General features: G+C 51.0%; 1 protein-coding gene across 3 annotated transcripts in view; it reads right to left on the minus strand.

The window, feature by feature from the left end:
- The window catches only part of DHX30 (DExH-box helicase 30), a 33,332-nt gene that overhangs the window by 3,101 nt on the left and 9,988 nt on the right, over nucleotides 1-20,243 (minus strand). For all 3 annotated transcript variants that reach the window (XM_035554518.2, XM_035554516.2, XM_035554517.2), the window contains 12 exons: nucleotides 17,054-17,184; nucleotides 14,684-14,794; nucleotides 12,277-12,632; nucleotides 11,028-11,154; nucleotides 10,192-10,341; nucleotides 9,291-9,443; nucleotides 6,919-7,740; nucleotides 4,162-4,240; nucleotides 3,182-3,286; nucleotides 2,002-2,177; nucleotides 696-902; nucleotides 231-312 (listed from right to left, as the gene is read on the minus strand). In XM_035554518.2, the coding sequence (XP_035410411.1) occupies nucleotides 231-312; nucleotides 696-902; nucleotides 2,002-2,177; nucleotides 3,182-3,286; nucleotides 4,162-4,240; nucleotides 6,919-7,740; nucleotides 9,291-9,443; nucleotides 10,192-10,341; nucleotides 11,028-11,154; nucleotides 12,277-12,632; nucleotides 14,684-14,794; nucleotides 17,054-17,184 (2,499 nt within the window). The remainder of the gene's footprint in view (nucleotides 1-230; nucleotides 313-695; nucleotides 903-2,001; nucleotides 2,178-3,181; nucleotides 3,287-4,161; nucleotides 4,241-6,918; nucleotides 7,741-9,290; nucleotides 9,444-10,191; nucleotides 10,342-11,027; nucleotides 11,155-12,276; nucleotides 12,633-14,683; nucleotides 14,795-17,053; nucleotides 17,185-20,243) is intronic.

Here is a 20,243-nt window from a genome sequence, read left to right on the forward strand (position 1 = left end):
TTTTTTTTTTTAATTTGGAAAGTTCTCTCCACTCTTTGAGCAAAGCAGTGTGGAAAATAAAACAGCACCACAACGTGTGCAGTTGGAGAAGTCCCTACCAGCTGCCATCCCTATCAAGGGACAATCCTGCCCAGTCTGTCCCGCAGGATCCTGTGCCAACTCTCACTTCCCATGTTCAGACAGCAAACGCGTTTCCATCACGCCCACACCAGGACACAGCCTTAGCTCACCGATCTCCTGCAGCAAGATCACTGCTTCATCCACAGCTTTGATGTCAGGGCTGTCCAGAGCCTTGGACAGAAATTCAACCGCCTGCAACACACAATGGAGAATGGGGAGTGGGGGGAAGGCATGTTTCCCAGACCAGAGAGCGGGAGAGCCTCCAGGAGCCCACTGCTCTGCCCCACGGCCACAAGTTCCCCTCCTGGTTTGCCTACAGGAATATGAGCTCAGTCCTCTCCATTTCTGCACAGTGCCTTTTAGACATACTCTGTGAGCTAGATAATCTACGCATGTCCTGGTCTTAACTTCACTAGAAAGCAGCGCATTTAGGGAAGCAAGAACTAGAGTCGGCAGCGTCTTGGATTTTTCCTACTCGTGTTTGTGGTCAAATCTCATCTCTAGAACTGGCACCAGGCAGATCGCATTCTGCTGGCTCAGTCAGATGCAGTCTTGCAGGCGTGTATTGTGCTTACTGTTTTTTCTGGCATGTGGATCTTGGCCTGAACCACCAGGTTCTCCAGTGGGGTGCGTAGGATCTCTGGAACCTGGTAAGTCGGCATCTTGTCCAGGCGGCTGCGAGGGAAGAGGTGATAGGCAAATCCTGACTGGCAGCGGCCAGCACGCCCTCGCCTCTGCACGACGTTCGACTTGGACACCCACACCGTCTCCAGGCAAGACACCTGGAGAAGAAGAATTAGGCGTGAATACTCTCACGGCTATCTGCCCAGTTTAAACGGAGCCTTCCATCTGGTCCACGGACCTTGGGAACTCCTCAGGACCGATCACCCACCCTGCTAAAGGGGAAGAGAAACCCTTGCTATTATCCTGCATCCTGCAGTGCCGTTCTCTAGCGAGCAGCAGTGCGGAGGCCTGAGCCGCTCAGCACACGGCTGAGACCTGGATGCCACCTTCTGGACACCGGCCTCATCTCCACACCACGGCGCTCGCCAGGAGCTCACAAAAGTGCCCTGCTGGGAGCTGCCCGCAGGGCCCGGTCCCAGCCTCCCCGCACCAATCCTGCCGCATGCCAGCGCAGACACTGCAGGGCCTGCTGGGAACTGCCCTGTGAGATGAACTGGGCTAAAAGTGGGCAAACATAAAACGCCTGCTTTAAAACTAGATCTGTTCCAAGGCATGAGTCATCCCCCGGCCCTGTGAGATGTTCTAGCGCAGGGAAGGGAAGGGGCAGCAGCATACAGCCAGCATCCCTCCCGCCAAGAGCAGCAGTGGCACAGCTGCCTTCAGGCTGTTATGAAAACGTACTCCCAAGGAGCTTTGTAAGGCCCGATACCACCAGAAACAGCCTGAGCACTGCGCCACCCCCCCTTACAGCTGACTAAAAAGCCTAGACAGTGGGGTCAAGACGGCTTCAAAGGAGCAGCACCCAGTAGGTAAGAGCTGCCTTGGTCGGGCAGAAAGAGGCTTATGACGAAACCACAGGAAAAGGCAGAGAGCAAATGGAAAAGCTACAAACGTTAACGGTGTTAAAGAGAGCTGGGAAGTGAGTGGGATTTGCCTTAAATTTCTTTGAAGATACCAGGCTCCTGCCTGTTCAGCAGAAGCTGCTGAGAAGCCTGGCAGGGAACGTGCTGAAGGCAAACGCTCCGAACGATGAGTCACAAATCAGTCCCCAAACAGGGACACAGGGCCAGCGCCCCAGGGGCCGAAAGGGAAGTGACTATCATCCCCTTCAGTGGTTTCTCAAACGCTGCTCTGAAAACATCCGTGAGGTCTACCACAACCCAAACGCACTCAGCAGAGGCGAGAAGGCAGCGGTACCTTGGTCTTTAGGTCGTAGCGCTCCTCCTTGTGCGTGCCGCTGTCCACCACGTGGACAATGTCGTTGATGGTGATGGAGGTCTCAGCGATGTTGGTGGCCAGGACGATCTTCCTGACGCCGGGTGGAGGCCGCTGGAAGATGTTTTGCTGGTCCATCATGGGGATGTTAGAGTGCACTAGCAGATAAAAACAGAGTCAGTCCTGCCCTGCTTTGCTGTAAAGGCCGAGGCGAGCAAAGATTCGCAGCCCTCCCCGTACCACCATCATCTCCCACCTTCAGTAATGCCGACAGTCACTGTCAGCAGTTTCCTGCCAGACAGACCTCAGGGAAAAAAGAAGCAAGTGAAATAAAACTTCCACACCATCTCTGAACCCCTCCTACCCCACGGAGGTGAATGGCACCACCAGAATATCTGTGTCCCACTCTCTTCCAGAGTCCAGTTCTGCAGCTTCCCCTCTTTAAAAGGCCTCTGGGGCAGGGGGATGGGGTATCCTCAATGCTGTCTGCTCTAACTTTCCAAAAACGATTACTGACAAGAGCCTATAGCTCTCTGATATCATATTTTCCACACTACAGACCAGTGATGCAGAGAAATTCCCAACAACTGCACAGAACAGCAGGGGAGCACAAGAATGTGCAGTTTTCACAAAAAACACCTGCGTTCTTCAGCAGCCGAGCTGTTCAAAGTCGCACCCCTTCTGACCTTATTTGACACTGAATAGGGAGGACTGTTAACAAACAAAGAACCAAACCAACCAACCAACCATCTTTGAAGCCTTGCAGGGTAATCCTGGCTTTGGTTTTACATTTCCCTCCTGGGATGCAGAACATTAAATTCACTAACAGAAGATGAACTACGGAGCGCACCTCCATCGCACAAAACAAGTCTCAAAGAGACTTTCTATTTAGGCTCAGCACGCAGCTACAGCAAGGCAGAACTCGGCACTTTCCTCTTGCCTACATCTGCATTGCTGGAGGCAGACAGGAAGCCAGTTTCTTTAATCACACGCTGGCTTGGATAGCCTCTGCTAGGAGTTATTTGTGCTTTACATACGCATTTGCATACATCAGAGCACACAAACTTGCTCTGTTATCTGGGTGCAACACCTGAAGGGGTTCATCAAGTCAATTGGCCTCTCCTCCTGAATCCTGGGGAGAAATCCGGCCCTGCCCTCTCACCTGGTAAGACGAGGTACCGGCTGTTCTGAGACCCGAGCATCTCCAGCAGGCGCTGCTGCACTCCTTTGATTTCCTGCCAGCCAGGGAGGAAGCAGAGGATCCCGCCTGTAACAGAGCAAGAACACGTAACCTAGCGATCCAAGAGCTCTTTCCCCGCCGGAGACTCAGAAACTGCAGACAGGACCCCCATTATTTCCAAGCCCACAGCAACCCTTAGCCCGAGAAACCCAAAGGAAAGCAGGGCCAGGGCTGGGATGCCCCCTGCCAGCTGGCTGCTGAGGCAACCTGCACCCCGCTCATCACAAACCGATGCCAGATGCAGCCATCGGGGAAGTCAGACCCAGGGAAATGTGCCCTGCCTGCCTGCTCTGCTGTACCTGCCCCTGTCAACCCGTCAGGGCAGAAGTTTGAAGTCAAAAGGAAACAAGGCTGGCTGCGTTCTGGGAGTAAATACCTTCGAAAAGCTTTAAGTGTTTCAAAGCTAGTAGAAGCCACCTGAAAAATCCTGCCTTCACAAAAACATCACCTCCCAGGGAAGGATACTTAGCGGGGACTGGTCTCCAGTACAGCAAAATAACTGGACTGTGCTGCACAAGGCTGCAGACGCTGGTGCACAGACACAGTTTCAGCCCAGGAACGGGGTCTCTCACGACACCGGGACCTTGAGACACACCGACACGGGAATCAGCAACCAACCCAGCCTCCAGACAACTTTCCGAACTCCAGAAAAGAGGGGTTTGCGTAACTGCCTGGAGCACTGCTCACCTTAGCCTCTGCCTAAGGCACGAGGACTCATACGTCGTCTTAGCCGAAGACTCAGAATGAGGTCACGGCAGGCTGAGACCACTCAGCTCACCGGGGATTCCAGGCGGCCTCGCAGAACCCAGCACAACGTTTTCCCTGCACAGGGTCTGGGCTCTGCAGGTACCATTTTTTCCCCCAGAAAAAAGGAAAGGGGAAGGGAGAAAAGCAGAACCTACCTGGTTCTCCGTGGGCGTCAATCTGGAGTACGAGGTCGGTGATCAGATCGAGGTCGAGGACGCATTCATCATCTGATTGCTGGATAAAACAGGAAGCCCAGTGAGGATGGGTAGCTCTCTGAGACAGGTACTAAGGGAGCTGACTGGGAAAGGTGCCCTCCGAGCTCTGCTGTTTGGAAACAGAGGTGGTCTCACGGGCGTAGTGACGTGCCTGTCTCAGCCACAGCGATCATTCGGTGGCGGAGCATAAAATTTTTGGTGATGGGAGAAAAACGGGCAGCGGAGCTACTGCCCTGGCTGCCGGGAGGGTAGAGCTCGGGCTGCCCGAGGAAATCGTCAGTAAGGTCCCTGGGAAACTGCTTTCAAGCGTGCTGGGCCCATCAGGGCTGGTCACTCTTTGAGCCACCTCTTAAGATGCCTTTAATGCCTTCTTGGCCTCTGTCTTTTACACGTGCTGGGCTGCAGGACCCTGACCTGGGGAGCGGTGAGCTCCCAGTTGACTTCGAGCTTGTGTGGGATCTGCTGCTGCAACCGGACGTACACAGACCTACGGGGCCCCACAGGATTCGTCCCCGGGTACTGAAAGAGCTGGCCGATGTTACTGCAAGACCCTCTGCTATTTCTCAGAGGTCTTGGGAATCTGGAGAGGTCCCAGCTGACTGGGAGCGTGCCCACGTTGTTCTCATTTTCAGGAAAGGTAAGAAAGATGACCCTGGCAATTACAGGCGGTCAAGACCAACGCGGGTTTATGAGGACAAGCCGTGCCTTACCAGCTTGGTATCCCTTTACGACGAGGTTACCTGCCCGGGGGGTGAAGGGAAGGTGGTGCCTGTGGGGTCTGGGGATTTTGGCAGACTTTGAGACCGTCTCTCACAGCGTCCTCCTGGACAAAGCGCCCAGCACTGCTGCGGCCACACCTCAGGTACTGAGCACAGTTTTTTATCTGTTATATTCTGGAGCCCAAAAATACTAGGATGGGTCCAAAGAAGGACAAGAAAGAAGTGAAAGGGCTAGAGGGCATGGCTTATGGGGAGCAGCTGAAGATATCTGGTTTGCTCAGCTTCGAGAGGAGGAGAGCGAGGGGTGACCTCGTGTCCTGCTTTCGGCTGCCGGCAGGGTTAAACCACGACGCCTCGCTGCTGCCTACAGCTTCCTCGAGAGGGGCAGCAGAGGAGGAGCTGCTCTCTCCTCGCTGGTGGCAGGATGCAAGGGGATGGCCTAGAGCTGTGTCAGGGGAAGTTCAAACTGGATATGAACAGGGGTGGGTGGGCAGGCACTGGAGCAGGCTCCTGGGGGAAGCGGTCACAGCCCCAAGCCCTTGGGTGTTCCAGCAGCTCGCGGCGATGCTCTCAGGCACGTTTAACTCTCAGGTTGCCCTGTGCGCAGGCAGGAGTAGGACTGACAACCACCACGGGTTCTCTCTCCCAGCTCAGGATATCCTGTGATTGCAGGAGGACACACGCAGATAAATAAGCAGCGATGCAGCAGACAGCAGAAAGGTGCACAGACTTCCAAAGCGTCTCCTGGAGCGAGCAGACGCCTGTTCTTGGATGGCCTCCCCAGGACGAGGAGCCAGGAACCTCAGGAGCCTGGGTTTGGCTCCATCTGGCACCTGCCCTGGTCACCACTGCTGCCAGTTTCCTCGGCTGAGGAGTGAGAATGTGCAGTCCCTTTCCTGCTCTCCAGGCTTGGAAGCTCGCTGATGTTTCTGTACCTCTACTCAACAGCACCTAACGAGTAGCAAGAGTTAAAGTGAAATTCTGGGGGGCAAAACCAGGCCTTCAAATCCACCAGGCGCGGAGCAGCAGCTGTCTGTCTCAGTAATGTGGAACGTAAGTCAGGTCAGCTTAAAAAGAGCAGGGGAAAAAAAACAGCCAGCCATGAGAGGAACAGGAAGATGGCCCTGAACGCAAGGGGCCACCCTCAGCAAGTTTGCTGATGATACAAAGCTGGGAGAAGCCCTTGGTACAACCAGGTGGTCGCTCAGCCACCGGGAGGAACTTCCACAGGCTGACGGAAACCTCATGAGGCTGAACAAGGAAAGGTCAACGGGCACAAATAAGATGCAGAAAATTCTGTTTAAGCCTAGGAAAAACCTTCACTGTGAGGGCGATCGGACACTGAAGAGGCTGCCCAGAGAGGCTGCGAAGTCTCTGTTGTGGAAGATACCCAAAACTTCCTCGTAAGCCTGCTCTGGCTGACCCTGCTCTGAGCTGGGAGGCTGGATCAGAGGAACCGTGGAGGTCCCTGCCAACCCCAACCGTTCTGTGACTCTGTGACCCACTCTGTGACGGTTACCCCCAGCGAACAGCACACATCCGGAGGGCACTTACCAGAACAGTTTGGAGCAGTAAGGCTAATTGTAAAAAGAGGACATCAAGGAATTCAGTCGTGCGAGATAACGAGCACTCGGGTAACACTGCTCCACGTCACCGCCACCCTAACCTCGGACTAGACTTGCACGTTTGTGTACACACAGGTACGCTGAGCTGTTGGCTTACTCAGGCATAAACAGACTTCCCATTACAGAGGGACAAAAGTAACTTAAATTTGAAGTCCCCTTCACCCATAAATTAATTAAAATACAAGGGATTCTGCTAAGCTGATCTCAGCACAGGAGGATTGACCTGGAATTAAAGCTGAGCCAACAACGCCCGAGAGCCACAGGAAGAGGGACCGGTTCCAGGCCCTGCAGATACGCCAGAAGCCAGTCCCTGACCCAAGGGGAACAGCTTCAACGCCGTGCCGCACACCCACCTTTATCTCATAGTGCCGGTGCCGGTGCCTACCGAGCTTGGCCAGGATCTCTTCGAGATAGTACTCCTTCACCGGGTACATGAAGCCCGGCACCTTGACCACGGGGCAGTCCCCAAAGTAATGCGAGAAACGCTGATTGTCTCCCGTGGCGCTCATCAAGACCAGGCGCAGGTCGGGGTTGAGCTTCTGGATGCCCTTGAGCAGGATGAGCAGGAAATCCGTGTTGACGTCTCGCTCGTGGACCTCATCGACCACGACGTGGCTGACGCCCTCCAGGCTGGGGTTGCCCTGCAGCTTGCGCAGCAGGATGCCCACGGTGCAGAAGAGCAGGGCTCCTCCCCGGGCGGGGGGCTTGCTCTCCAGTCGCACCTGGTAGCCCACGTTCTTCCTCATGTTGGGCCCCAGCTCCTGCGCCACGCGCTGGGCGACCGAGATGGCGCTGATCCTCCTGGGCTGGGTGATGACGACGTTGCAGCGGGCGCCGCGTCCCTCCAGGATGTAGTGTTCCAGCAGGAGCTGAGGGATCCGCGTGGTCTTCCCGCAGCCCGTGTCTCCTGCTATTACGACCACGGGGTTCTGCTCGATGGCCGAGAGGATGGTGTCCTTGTGAGGATCCACCGGCAGCGGGTGGCTCTCCTGCCACGAGGATCCTCTCCTTTTCCAGAGGGCCAGGAGGTTCTGGCTAAGGCGCACTTCCTCTGCTTCCAGCATAGGGATGTACGTCTTCCCGGTGATCGCGTCGCTTATCGCGCCGGATTCCTTGCTCAGGTTCATCATGTCATCAGCAATCCGGGGCCTGGACTCCCTGATGTCCACTGGGTACTGGGGGAGACGGAGAAAGGTGTGAGGGACAAGAAGTTCAGCACCAGTCCTCAGAAACCCAAAAAGAAACAAGTGCCTGGAATGGACTCAGCCAGACTGGCTTTGCAGTGGCCACAAAGCTTTATCAAACTCTCTCCAGATTTTAGGTAGCCCACCTCCTTTTTTTTTTTTTTTTTTAGGTACCCTTCAGATTTTAGGTAGAAGTAATTCTCACTTGAAATAACCTCAACTCAGAATGCAACTTAGAGCAGCTCCCTGCATGTTCCTCCCTGCGTCCCCTGAAGTTTGCAGCCCGGTCTAACAGACACACTAGCGCCAAGGCCCGAACTGACAGGCCCAGGACAGCATCTTACGCTCCCCAAGTCAGTGGCTGCACTGTCTGCAAGTGCTGCAACAGCCCCTGAAGTCAGCTTTTTGAAACACTCAAGTTGCACCACCACCCTCCTTTCCCTCAGGAAGCCCGGACACGTAACCTGCCCAAAACATAAGTGATCAGCTAAGCCAGAAATAGCCAATCTTCATGATCCTATGGGAATAACCAAAAGGAGCAACAGCAGGTCAGGAACTGGCTAGAACAAAAATCGAAGCACTGGCCTGGCTGTTCACAGGATTAGAAGTTCAGTGACAGATCAGTAGCTTTGGGTTCAGCCTTGCTCAGGGTCGCAAAGGCAAGCCTTCCGCACGCGGTGTGACGCACACATGGGAGGCAGACCAAGCTAGCCCTTAACTTGGCCACTCTAACAGGTCATCCAGAAACGTCTGCTGCCTTAGGCCTGGTTTTGGCTTCCTAGGATACTCCCTACCACTTGGTTTCCTTTACAGCATCTGTAAGATATTACAAACGTCCCCCGAGATCTGCAATGTTCACCACCAAGGGTGCTGCAACAGTGCTGCGCAGTGACTTGCCAGCTTCCAAACACAGGCATCGTTTTTAATTAATTCGATGAGCTACAGACATTTATACCTGCACCGTGCCCGTCCTCACCTTACGCTAGCACTAACTCCTGCGCTGGCACTGAAGGCTCCCAAGGAAACCTGTCTTGGCACCGCTTCAGCTCCCGTGGGTGTGCACCCCACAGCAGGAAGGGAGATCTCCTGGGACCTCACGGCCAGGTGCTGGGGATCTGCTCCCACCACTAACTTAGAAGTGCTCTGAGAGACACTCCCCCAAGGGAAAAATGAAAATTTACCAGCACCCGGTCCTTGTAAAGCAACAAGGTATAACCAGGGTTTTATGTTAGCAAGAGCTGCATAAGGCAGAGGTCATAAGCCTACAAAAGGAGGCTGTAAGCAAAAACTGCACTCCCCAACACCCCCAAAGGCCAAATAACACAGAGAAACATCACAAATACATCCAGAGAAGGCCCACTGCCCAGGAAGGGTCTCCTTCCCCTCGGGTCAAAGACTGATCAGTTTTGTGGCAAAACATCAAGTCATAAATTCCCCCGACGTTTTGGCATGAAGCTCCCAACCCACGCGCACACAGTCCAAGCTCGGACATTACATGTGATCAGCCAAAGGTGGTTCTGAGGCACCTAAGGAAGCCTTACATGATTCAGGTAGTTCTCAATCTTGCGCAGGGTGGCTTCAGGAACTTTGATGTGGCAGGGTTTCCTCTGGTTCTCACCAAGTTCCCGGAGCGAGGTCATGTTGTACATGGCGTGGCTGAGAGGGTTGTTGTTCTTGTCCACTAAGCCCAGGCTCTGCAAAGAGGAGAGGCAAACCAGACCATCAGACACAAGACTCGCATGCAATTTGCCGGCACGTGTAGGTCCTCCAAGTTCTGATGGGTGAACTCCCTGCCTCGTAGCTCAAACCTATCACTGCTTGCTTTTGGCATGGCAAAAACACGCCCCTATCGCAGCTCTGGTGAAACCGCTACCTGTCCCCAACACAGTGCTCACAGAAAGATTTCAAACAGATCCACCAAAAAAACAGCAGCCACAATTGTAGGTGACAAAACCCTCTCGCCATGGGGCTGTTAACTCTCTTGCTGTGGTTCTGGTTCGTTGTGACAACTCAGTACTAAGCCCTACACGATCTTCTTGGACTTCTCCTCTGCTAATTCCAGCATCTGCAGCAAAACCTAACACAGCAATGTGGCTGGACTCGCTCACCTACAAGAACAGGAAGATAGCCTGTCTTAGTAGGCAGCACTGAGGGGTCCAAGCGAAAAAGCCAACACTTCAGGAGTAATCCCCGCACGTCACTCTGCTGAGGGATCAAAACAAGCCCAACAGCCTTCAAGGGGTCATCACAGGGGGATACCTGCGGGGTACAACAGCAATTTGGACTGAATCCTAAGGTTTGAAAATGTGTTTATTGAGCATGAAGTCAGAGATCAGAAAGTTTTAGGCGTCACCACATTAGTTTCAAATATGGTGAGTGAGGGGCAAGGGTCACCTATGTATGACAGATTACAGATGGGATGTGGGAACCACACGTGCTTACCTTAAGCTTCTGACAGGCCAACGCCGCTGCTTTGTTTTCTGCCTCCACCTTGCGACGGCCCTTGGCAGCAAAAGTCATCGGACAGGGCCAGCGGAGCGTGAGCTTGCAGATCTTGGTCTTGGTACCTACTGTACGGAACTGCATGTATTCCTGAAAGGCACATAACCAACATCAGCCTGGGGTGGTGCTAACAGCCTACACGGGCAGAGATTTTTCAAATATACCCCAGTATTTCTAAGCAGAGCTGAAATCAGTATTATTTTCAAACACCAGAACAGGTTTACTGCACTAGATTCCACCCCTGAGCTCACGAGTTGAAGCAGGAGTGAGAGCAGCCAGCTGCGTGCAGAGCACCCCTGGCGGCACACGGGGTGAGCCCAGCTAGGGCTTGCTAAAGCACACGAGGTCTGGAAAGGAGCTGGGTGACACACACCGAGGAGCAGAATCACCACATACTGCCAGGAGCCGAGGTGCGGAAAGATTCCGTCAGCACGGGAATCGCACATTTCTCCGAGTAACGCCAGCTTGTGTTTGTTGCGGATATTAGGGGAAATGCAAGCTTATCACCTTAGAAAATACACTCCTTCGTCCACGCTAACTGCTCCTCTACCGCCCCGACCTCAAGTAACAATATTCCCGGTGCTTCTATTTCCTTAGCTCCTACCACTAAAACTTTTCTTGCTTTTCAGGCTGATTTTTCTGGGCCTCGTTAACCTCCCGTCTCTCCCCAGCTCTCAGCTGCCCAAAGAAGCATCCACAGAGACTGCAGCCCGAGTCTCTGAGCCTCATCCCCTGCAGGTCGGTCCCCGGCAGGGGCCGGTCAGATAGCTCCTTACCTTGACCGTGGAGGAAGAGGTGGCGATCTGAATCACTTGGGCCAGGAGATTTTTGGGAAGCGGGAACTGCGTCAGAGCACGGATGGCAGTGTTGTCGTCTGTCATTTCGATGGAACTCCCTCCTCGGCTAGATGGAAGAGGAGAACAGTTGGATACGCAAACATCCACTCTGTGCTCAGACCCACCTCGCTTCAGGTCTGCAACTAAGATCAAGGTTATCTGTGCCTTCGCATCTGAAAAGTTGTATCTCGCTGCTAAAGTCTGTCAGTCCCAGAAAAATCACCCAGTGCAGAACTAAAAAGCAAGGAAGCCTTTACACTAGTACTACAAACCAGATACCATCAACAGGTTTTACATTATTTAGAAAACTACAAAAAAAGCAACAACAAAAAATAATGTTAAATTTCTGAATCCAAAGAGCATCCCTACAAACAACCACCACCACCAGGTCCTTACGGATTTTTTTTCTCCCGTTGACTATTAAAATCTGAAATTTGTGCTCATAAAACATGAAGTCAAGAAAGCAACTATGGGGAACTACTGGGATGAAAAGGAGCAGACTTAATATTGCCCCCAAAACCGTGGGGCTAGGGGTATCAAGAAAGGGATTCCTGATTGCATATGCACAGTTTTCTGGAAACAGAAATTTCTTCAGGCCCAGAAGAATAAGAACGGGAGCGAACGAGTAGGCAGCACTGTACCCAAAGGAGAGGACTCCAGAGATGACACCTCGGCACTCCCCTGTGATTACAGCCAGGTACAAGATCAGGCTGCCCCACTCTCTCTCAGGTAAGAACTGGCACAACAGTCACTGTTCGGCTCACCTACAGGTCATAGGATCACAAATCATTTAGGTTGGAGAAGACCGCCAAGATCAGCTTGTCCCAGCCTTTAACCTAGCTCTGCCAAGTCCACCATTAAACCATGACACTAAGCTCTACGCCCACACATTTTCTGAAGACCTCCAGGGCCGGTGACTCAACCACTTCTCCAGGCAGCCTGTTCCAGTGCTTCACAACCCTCTTCCTACCATCCATCCTAAACCTCCTGCAACTTAAGGCCATTTCCTCTGTCTTATCACTTAATGCTTGGGAGAAGAGACCGATCCCCACCTCATTATAGCCTCCTTAAGGTCACACCAGCAACGTGGAAAGCTGCGGCTCAACTCGGAGGAACCACAGGGCTGCCTCAGCTATGAAGAAAACCCTTTTTTATTGCCCTGCATCAGCAGCTATCAAAGCAGACCTACCTTGCATCTCTGCCTGAGGTTCGAGCATCCTGATGTGCCATAGGTAAATAATCAGAAACATCGATCGCTTCTTCTTCCAGCTCTCCTTCCTCCAGTTCCCCCTCCTCTAGCTCCCCTTCCTCCAGCTCTTCTCTCCGCATTGCTTTAGGCATGCGGCCCTGCTCCATGGGCTGGATGGAATCGTCCGGCTCCATCCGTCGCCAGCAGGTCGACAAGTCGGCGAGAGAAGGTCCGGACTTGGAGCGCCACTTGCCCTCCGAACACCACCTCTCATCGGGGCAGCCAAGCTGGTCTGCGAGGAGCCGGTACTTCGCAGCATCAAACAGCTCATTTCTGGGCCCCAGCAAACCCCAGCCCTGCAGGAGAAAAACGCACTGTTAGCTGCAGTAAAGAGACAGAGATGGGCAACGGCAGGAAACAAAACATCTGGGGAAGGAGAAAAACGCAGGAGTGATTTCTTTGTATCACACAGAAAGAGGAGAGAAAGAAAGGGGACTTGCAGAAACGTAAAGCTTTCCTCCAGCTATTGCTACTTTGAGGAAATCTGTTCACTAACCGCCCTTCCCAGAGCACAGTTGCTTGGTATCCTGTAGCTTCTTGCAAAGGCTGGGCTAGATCTATGGGTGTTTTACCAAATACAGTTCAAACCTTGTATTTCAGAAGTTCTGAAACGCACCTCAGAGCACGAAACGCATCTTTTTGGTAAGGCTAAACCTAAACAAACATAACATGGGATAACACAAGGTGAGAATTCAGTGAATGGTTCACTTCTTCTCTTTTTGCTTCCTTTTCTTTTCAGTCTGCATAAGCACTATCAAGATCTCCCAAATCTATCGGTCTCTGAAACAGGAGTTCCCAGTTACTGCTGGCCCAGCACCTACGTTTAGGACTGAGCCTTACACGAAGTTCCAGGTACACCTAGATTGCACCACGCACCGTATCTTACCAGACCACTGCAATACATTAAAAGTTACATCTTTAGGCCTCTCGGCGGTGTTATTTTGCGCTGTAGGAGTGCCTAAGACAGCAAGAATTCACTTTGCTAGCTGCTGTACCCAAAGTCACTACTCTCATCTCCGCTCCAATTAACACCACCGCTTTTCTTGAATTGACGACTCGTCACTTAGAGCAGCATCTGTAGCTATTTCTGTAGCTAGGACTGCACAAGGCCTCCCATCACGAGGGGTTTCTCTTGGTTAGAGGTCTAGCTGGCAAAGCACGTGGGTTAACACTTTGCATCCTTAATCTACGGTCCCAGGGTTGTCTTTTGTTGTTTTCCAGTTCTGAACTGAAAGCACAGTTGAACCATTTCGCAAAATGTAGTGAATAATATTACTGCAAGTGTAGGTGGGACTTTTTTCCCCCCTTGAAAACTTCCAGGCTTTCCAAGAAAGCCAGAAACAATGCTTTCATTGAACGTTGAATAGCGAGGAGGAAACAAAAATATACTTCCAGTGACTGTGAACTGAACGAGCACCGTGCTTCAGGTAAGGCAGTCAGTGGAACAAGTTTTGCTGATCACAAGATTAAAAAAACTAACCTCATCAGAAGGCAGCTCAAGAAACCGCTAGTTTTAACGCTGTAATCCTTAACTTCTGAAGGTTTAACTTAAAAACTAAATAGTTATTTCTTAACATAGCTTTCTTGCCCTATAAGCAAACCAAAAAGCTCCTATTGCCAGAGCACCTGGCATCTTTTCTAGGCTCCTTCGCAGGAAGCGTTGTTCCTACTCCACGGATGAAAGGGAAACTCCAAAAGCAAACTCACTTGCCCGAGGTTACAGGCAGAGCTAGCGGGAGAGCTGGGGACAAACTGCACCTTATCCTCAGACAGCTGCTATGCCACACCACATCTGAGACAGCGCCCTTTATAACCTTACAGTACTTGCTTGATGTTGGCTGCGCACACACATTGACTATTTCCAGCCAGAAATAAGAGGCAGATTAGCACAACTTTAAACCAGAACACACAACTGCCACACTATGGCTTAAGTGACAAGAAAATGAAAGTCTCTGAAGCTACCATGCTTGCAAATACACACAGGTAGACTTGCAAGTGTGAGTTAGCGAATAGTAACAGCAAACATACTGGAGGAAAGGTCTACTTCTTGCCACAGGTGTTCAGACGAAGATAGATGATGATTAAGGTCTAGGACATAAAGAACAAAGACCAGAACTCAAAGAACGCAGTGAATTCAAGCCTGGCTGCAGAAGCAATTGGGCTTTTAAACTCAAATTGATTTGGACAGCTCGAGACTTCGTTCTCTACTCCCGATTAACAGACGGGCCAACTAAGAAAGTAAACATGCAGAGAGAGATATAAAAAGTCAAAAATCATTTCACCAAAATGCTCATTTCACCTGCACGCTCAAAGGCTTGGTTCATCAAGCTAAGGGGCAAAAGCTCACCTTGAAGAGCTGGCATGCAGCTGCTGCTGCCTGCCTCTCAGCATCAATCTTCTTGGTCCCATAGCCTTCCACTTCCACGTTCTTAGGCCACTTTATATGCAGAGTGACTTTCTGAAAAGCAAAGATAAGCAGTAAAGTGAGACAGCACAGAGCAATCAATCTCTCCCCTCCACCAGAAGCACCGTTACTTCAAACATCTCTGAACTCCAGATAAAGAAGGTAACTACAAATGAAAATCCCAAACGAAGTGCTTGTTCAGTCGCTCCACGGGATGCTCCATCCCAGTAACACAGAAACAAAAGCCTGAAAACAGACACAAGGTGCCCACAGCCACACAGAAGCCGCGTGGCCGAGGCAGGCGCAGAAAGCAGGCTGCTTTCCAGCACAGCGCCACGTACCGCAGGCCGGAGCTTCGCAGGCTGCGGTGTGTCAGCCCCAAGGAATCAAATGCCAAGGGCTTGTTACGAGAACAATTCAGTTTCAGAGTAACTCTTCCTGTGTGCACTGCAGCACACCACACCAGAGAAGCAACATGCACTCTCCAACACATTTCCAGTTGCAACGGCGAGCAAATCTTTCTGCTTCCTTATCCTAGTTTGAATTAGCAGCATCCTGCACGGCGGTTACGCAGGCAGGTACCGCGCTCCTCGGGCAGAAGAGAAGCAGCCTGCAGTTTGTGCTGCCCGGCACAAGCTGTTACGGAACTAACAGAACCACCAGAGCTCCTCTTCTACCAGCACAGTTGGTTCAAAGCAGCTGAAAAAACCTGCAAAGAACACTGAGAGCTGAACCCTGCCCTTTGGTAAAAACTGCTCCAAATGAAGAGCTCGCTCTACTCCCGGCCCCGCAGATGCCGTGGCTGAGTTTCTGCAAGGCTCAAAGGAGGGAAATGCCTAAGGAATTCTCTCCTGTTTCTGCAGCAAAGATGAAAGGTGGCATTTAGGTCCGCTGGGAAAACCCCACCTATAAGGCTAGAAAAAAGGCTCCTGACTTTTCAACAGCCTCCATCTGGCTGCCTGCCTGCCTGCCATCTGAATCTCATCTTCCTGCAGAAAATTGCTGCGTATTTTGCCTAAGGACTCTGCATGAAAAGACACAGAGCTGCGGAGAAAAAAGTTGTCTCGTGAAGGCCGGGTTAGTTGCTGCTCACAAAGAAGTCTTGTCCACTTCCAGCCAAGACTTCCCCAGTTTGTCTCACCTGTCCTCCTGTCCCCACACTTCTTCCTGTTGTGTTTTTGTTTTGTTTTTTTTTCCCCACCTTGTTTTCTACAAGAGCTCTTCTATTGTTTTGTTGTATGTTTGTTTCTAAGAAATCTGAAGTTATGGACGACATCAATCTGTGTAAGTGCTAGCAAGAATTTGAACTGATCACGCAGACTAAAAATGATGAGGCACTAGGTATGGCATTCCTAAACAACAGCTAGGAAACTGCACTGCTGCTTGAGGAAAGGCAAGTAACGCAGAAACACAAATAACGAAGGAATTCCAAAGTAACCACTAGTAATGTATTGCCTAAAACATGCGTATGCTCAAAAAGGATGAGGTAATGAAAAGTGTCTGGGAAGTTTTAAGACAGAATGTTATTGGAAAATGTTAATCCGTCAGAACTGAATCTTTTCCTGGAACGTACGTTACAGTTAAACTTCAGCTGGAAAGGGCTTTCTGCTCGAGACAGAGCGAGAGGCCTGGGGCCACAGAGGTTGTACAACAGGAGGAGGCAAACCCTTGAACACAGAGCACCCATGAGTTAAGAACGTCTGCTCAATTCATAGCACAGACTGGGACGCGAGAGTCTTACATCCAAGCTCCAACTGACTGGCAAAATGTTTGCCTGGAATTCCTCTGGTCCATTTAACAACAACCACCTCTGTATTTAATTTTGCCCTTACGTAGTACTAGAAGCCTCCCTCCATTCCAAACAAATTCATCTGTTCTTATTGCAATTTTAGGCTTTCTTAGGCATTTTTCTATTAGAATACAGAAACAAAACGTAGCCCTAAGGTCTAACATATAGCACTTAATTACCATTTTCTAAGGCAGTAGGTTACAAAGCCCAACACATTCGACAGCAAAACTACATGGCCTCCTGCTAAGGAAAACCAGTCACAGGACAAAAAGAACAAAAATTCACCCTTCCATAAACAGAAGGAGGTGGACAGGACCTACATTTACATACCCGTTAAAGCACATGAAAATAGAGAAACGGGAAGAAGTGAGAAAATCTTGTTTGAAAGATTATAATACAACTTTTATGTGGACTTTATGTGCTACAACTTTCTCTATTTAAAAAGTTACTTCCGGGTTTAGCAGTGCTCCTGGCTCATTCACACCATACCCACCTACCACCAATGCCTGGTACAAGAGAATTACCTTTTTTCTTGGCCCATTAGTGTGGATGTATACCAGTTTGTCCCTTGCATGAGAAATGCCCAGGGCTCGTCCAATCACGCTGTTGAGCAAGTTTTTAGGCTGTGGAAATTCCTTCAACAAGTCTCTGGAATCTGGAAAAAAAAAAAAAACAACAGAAGAACTAAATGTCTTACAATTCTTGTGCAGTCCTGTTCAAAGACATGTCCTAACACCTGCTTCGCTGCAGCTCTGGGAGCGTAAATGTCTCTAAGGCTACAGATAGGGAAGCAGGCAGAAGCTCAAAGGTTCACCCACAATGTCTCCAGGTATCAGCAAAATGGTACACAGGAGTGTAAAGTCTCCTGAGCACCAAACACAAGACAATACTGCATTTCCGAAATGCCTAACTGTATCACCAATACTTTTCCTGAAACGCAGACGTTACTTTTCCCCCCCTTTCAAAGCATGAATTTAAAACTTCCAGTTAAAACTGCAGCATTGGCAGTCTAACTCAGTGCTAACCCTAATTCAGCAACACTAAAAAATCTTCCCAAACCGTTGTGACTGTTGTTTTCCCCCCGAAAACACACGGTATCAACAAAAAAAAAACTGTCAGACAAAATACACCCAACTGAACTGGAATGCAAACACCCTAGCACAGAACTCAAAGCCCAGATCAACGCGTGGAGTTGGTGCCATTTCCTCGCTGTGAATGCAAAAAGTGGCTCTGCTTGCCATCCTTCGGTATCAAAACCGAACTGAGCAGTAACCATCTCGAACAGACTTTGATATTTGCAGCCGCCTCCTCAGCCACGCACGCCACCTCGGGGTTAAACCGAGGGGCTCGACAACACGCGAAGCGACTCGTTAGATCCGCTCGTCGTGAACGTAAAACGCAGAAGAACACTTCGGGAATCCCTGCTTCATCTCTAGTCCCTTCTTTTGGGGGGTTACAAGTTGGGAACGTGATCTTGTGCTCAACTGTTCAGAGAAGCCCCTGAAGACGAGTTTGCCTGCGCAGCCTTCGGAGACGAACCTGCCCCGGCAGGAGGCAGGATGCGAGGAGGCAAATGTCCCCAAAGTAACCCGGCCAACTGCACAGTCCTGCAGGCACCCAAAACAGGCACAAGGGACAGGAGAGGGGAAAGGGATCTCCCATCCCGGCAACAGCAAGCCCAGCTACGCCAACCTGACCCCAAAAAGCCCCACAACCTGACCCCACAAAGCCAAGCTCACCAACAAACGTTGCCCTGGCGGGCAGAACTCCATTAATATCTCCTCGCAGACCACCCCTAGGGCCGGGGACTACTTTTCAGAAGGCTTCTGGTTCTTTAGAGGTATTAGGGCAGGTATCAGCAACGAGTCAGAGAACCACAGAACATCCGAGCTGTGGGACCCACGAGGACCATCGGGTCAGCACGACACAACCGCCCGTGCTGCTGGAATCGGGGATTCCTGATGGAGCTACCAAATTGAGGAGTGAGAAGCGGCCCGTCCACGGCACTCGGAGCATCACCGAGAGCTGCCGTTGCATTCTCCTAAAATCTCTGCTTGCAGAGTTGCTGTTATGAAGCTAGACAACAACTGCTTCCAAAGCAGGAAGCGTTTAAGTAAAGAGCCCTGTAATGCGGGCATAGCGAGGCACTGCCACAAAGCTGCGTTCAAGAGAAAAGGGAAGTTACCAGGAGGTCAGGCTGGAGATCCTGGGGTAAGGTCGAGCAAAAACCATGTTGTTGATCCCTTCGCCCTCTCCAACGGCAGCACCAAAAAGCCAGCGTGCTGACCCAGGGCTCAGAAAAGAAGTTCCTGACTCCAGGCTTGCAAGTTCTTCCTCAGAAGCACAGAAGAACCAGCTGAACCTCAGAGAAACGGCTTCCAGAAGGCAAACGGCCCAGCTACTGCGGGAGTTTGGGTTCCTTAGCACGCAGAGTGATGCTGAAACACAACCTCCGTGCCTTGCGATAAGGATGCCGAGAGCTGGGTATCGTCTGAGGACAGGTTGCTCTGCAATCCGACAGCTGCCTGACTGGCAACTGGCTCTGTTCGGGGTTACTTTTCCACCTGCTACCCGGGGGCAGCATCAAAACTAACCTGGAACCTGCTCCGTCTCCTTGGCCGTACCGACGGGGAAAATAGCGGGCAACGCACACCGGCCTTCCACCACTCCCAGGTGTGACAGTCAGCCCCAGCACCGCCGTTATAAAGAATAATAAGAGAGCCCTCAGGCCGCTGTTTCTCACAAATACCTGTGCAAACCCCTCGGACAACGCACAGGGATATGGAGCAGGAAGTACTCTGTGTTAGGAACTCCTCTTGTACCTTCCAAGTACTGGCCAGGGCAGCACGAAAAGGGTCTCAGTCTCGAAGAACCACAAGCCAATTTTCTGCAATTGCACAGCGAACACGAGGCACCCACCTGGCCGCACAGCAAGCACCGCTACAATCAGACTTCCACCTGTTCACGAAAACTGGAAAAAGTGACTAAAATTTTAGCCCTCTACATGCTTATTCCAGCCCACACCGCTGGGACGCTTGGAGGGAGGAATAGTAGCCCAATTCCCAAATGTCCTATTAAATTCATTTAATAAAGGAGACATAAATAAATCCCTCTAGCAGCAGCCTGTATTATTTGGCCCCTAGTTGCTTCTCCTTTCAAAAGCAATACCCCGAGGAATTCTGTGATACGGAGCAGATGGAGGCAAGAAGTACATTCTTTTTAAATGCCCGGAAAAAAGATATGCATTTACCTAAGGCGAGCCAATTCCTCAGATTCAGAGGTGACTCCTCAGTCAGGACTAAATATTTAATCCATTCTCAAGCAAAGAAGAATAGGGTCTCTAAGTAACAAAGCTGAGATGTGGCTTGCAGTTGAGGCTCTGAATTACCAGCTGAGACACAATGTCTTCTTCACAGCTGACAATGCCATATTCAGCAGTGCCATCTGACGTATCAACAGCAACCCCAAGGCTTGATGGATCACCCTCAGTCCATTCTTATCCCGAAATCAAGAGCTGAAAGGATCTTATTTTGCACGAAGCTATGCCTCGCTCATCGTTTTTAAAGAAACAACCCGAAACCACAGCCCTGGATTTGCAGAATGTTTCCTCCCCGACAGATTGGATTTCTTGGCACCCTCATCCAGAGAGTGCCTGAGCTCTCTGACTGCTGAGAACGGATATTTGGGTAGGAACGATGCTAATGGAAGTCACAG

The sequence above is a fragment of the Cygnus atratus genome, chromosome 2, assembly GCF_013377495.2.
Source record: "Cygnus atratus isolate AKBS03 ecotype Queensland, Australia chromosome 2, CAtr_DNAZoo_HiC_assembly, whole genome shotgun sequence".
NCBI classification, from domain to species: domain Eukaryota; kingdom Metazoa; phylum Chordata; class Aves; order Anseriformes; family Anatidae; genus Cygnus; species Cygnus atratus.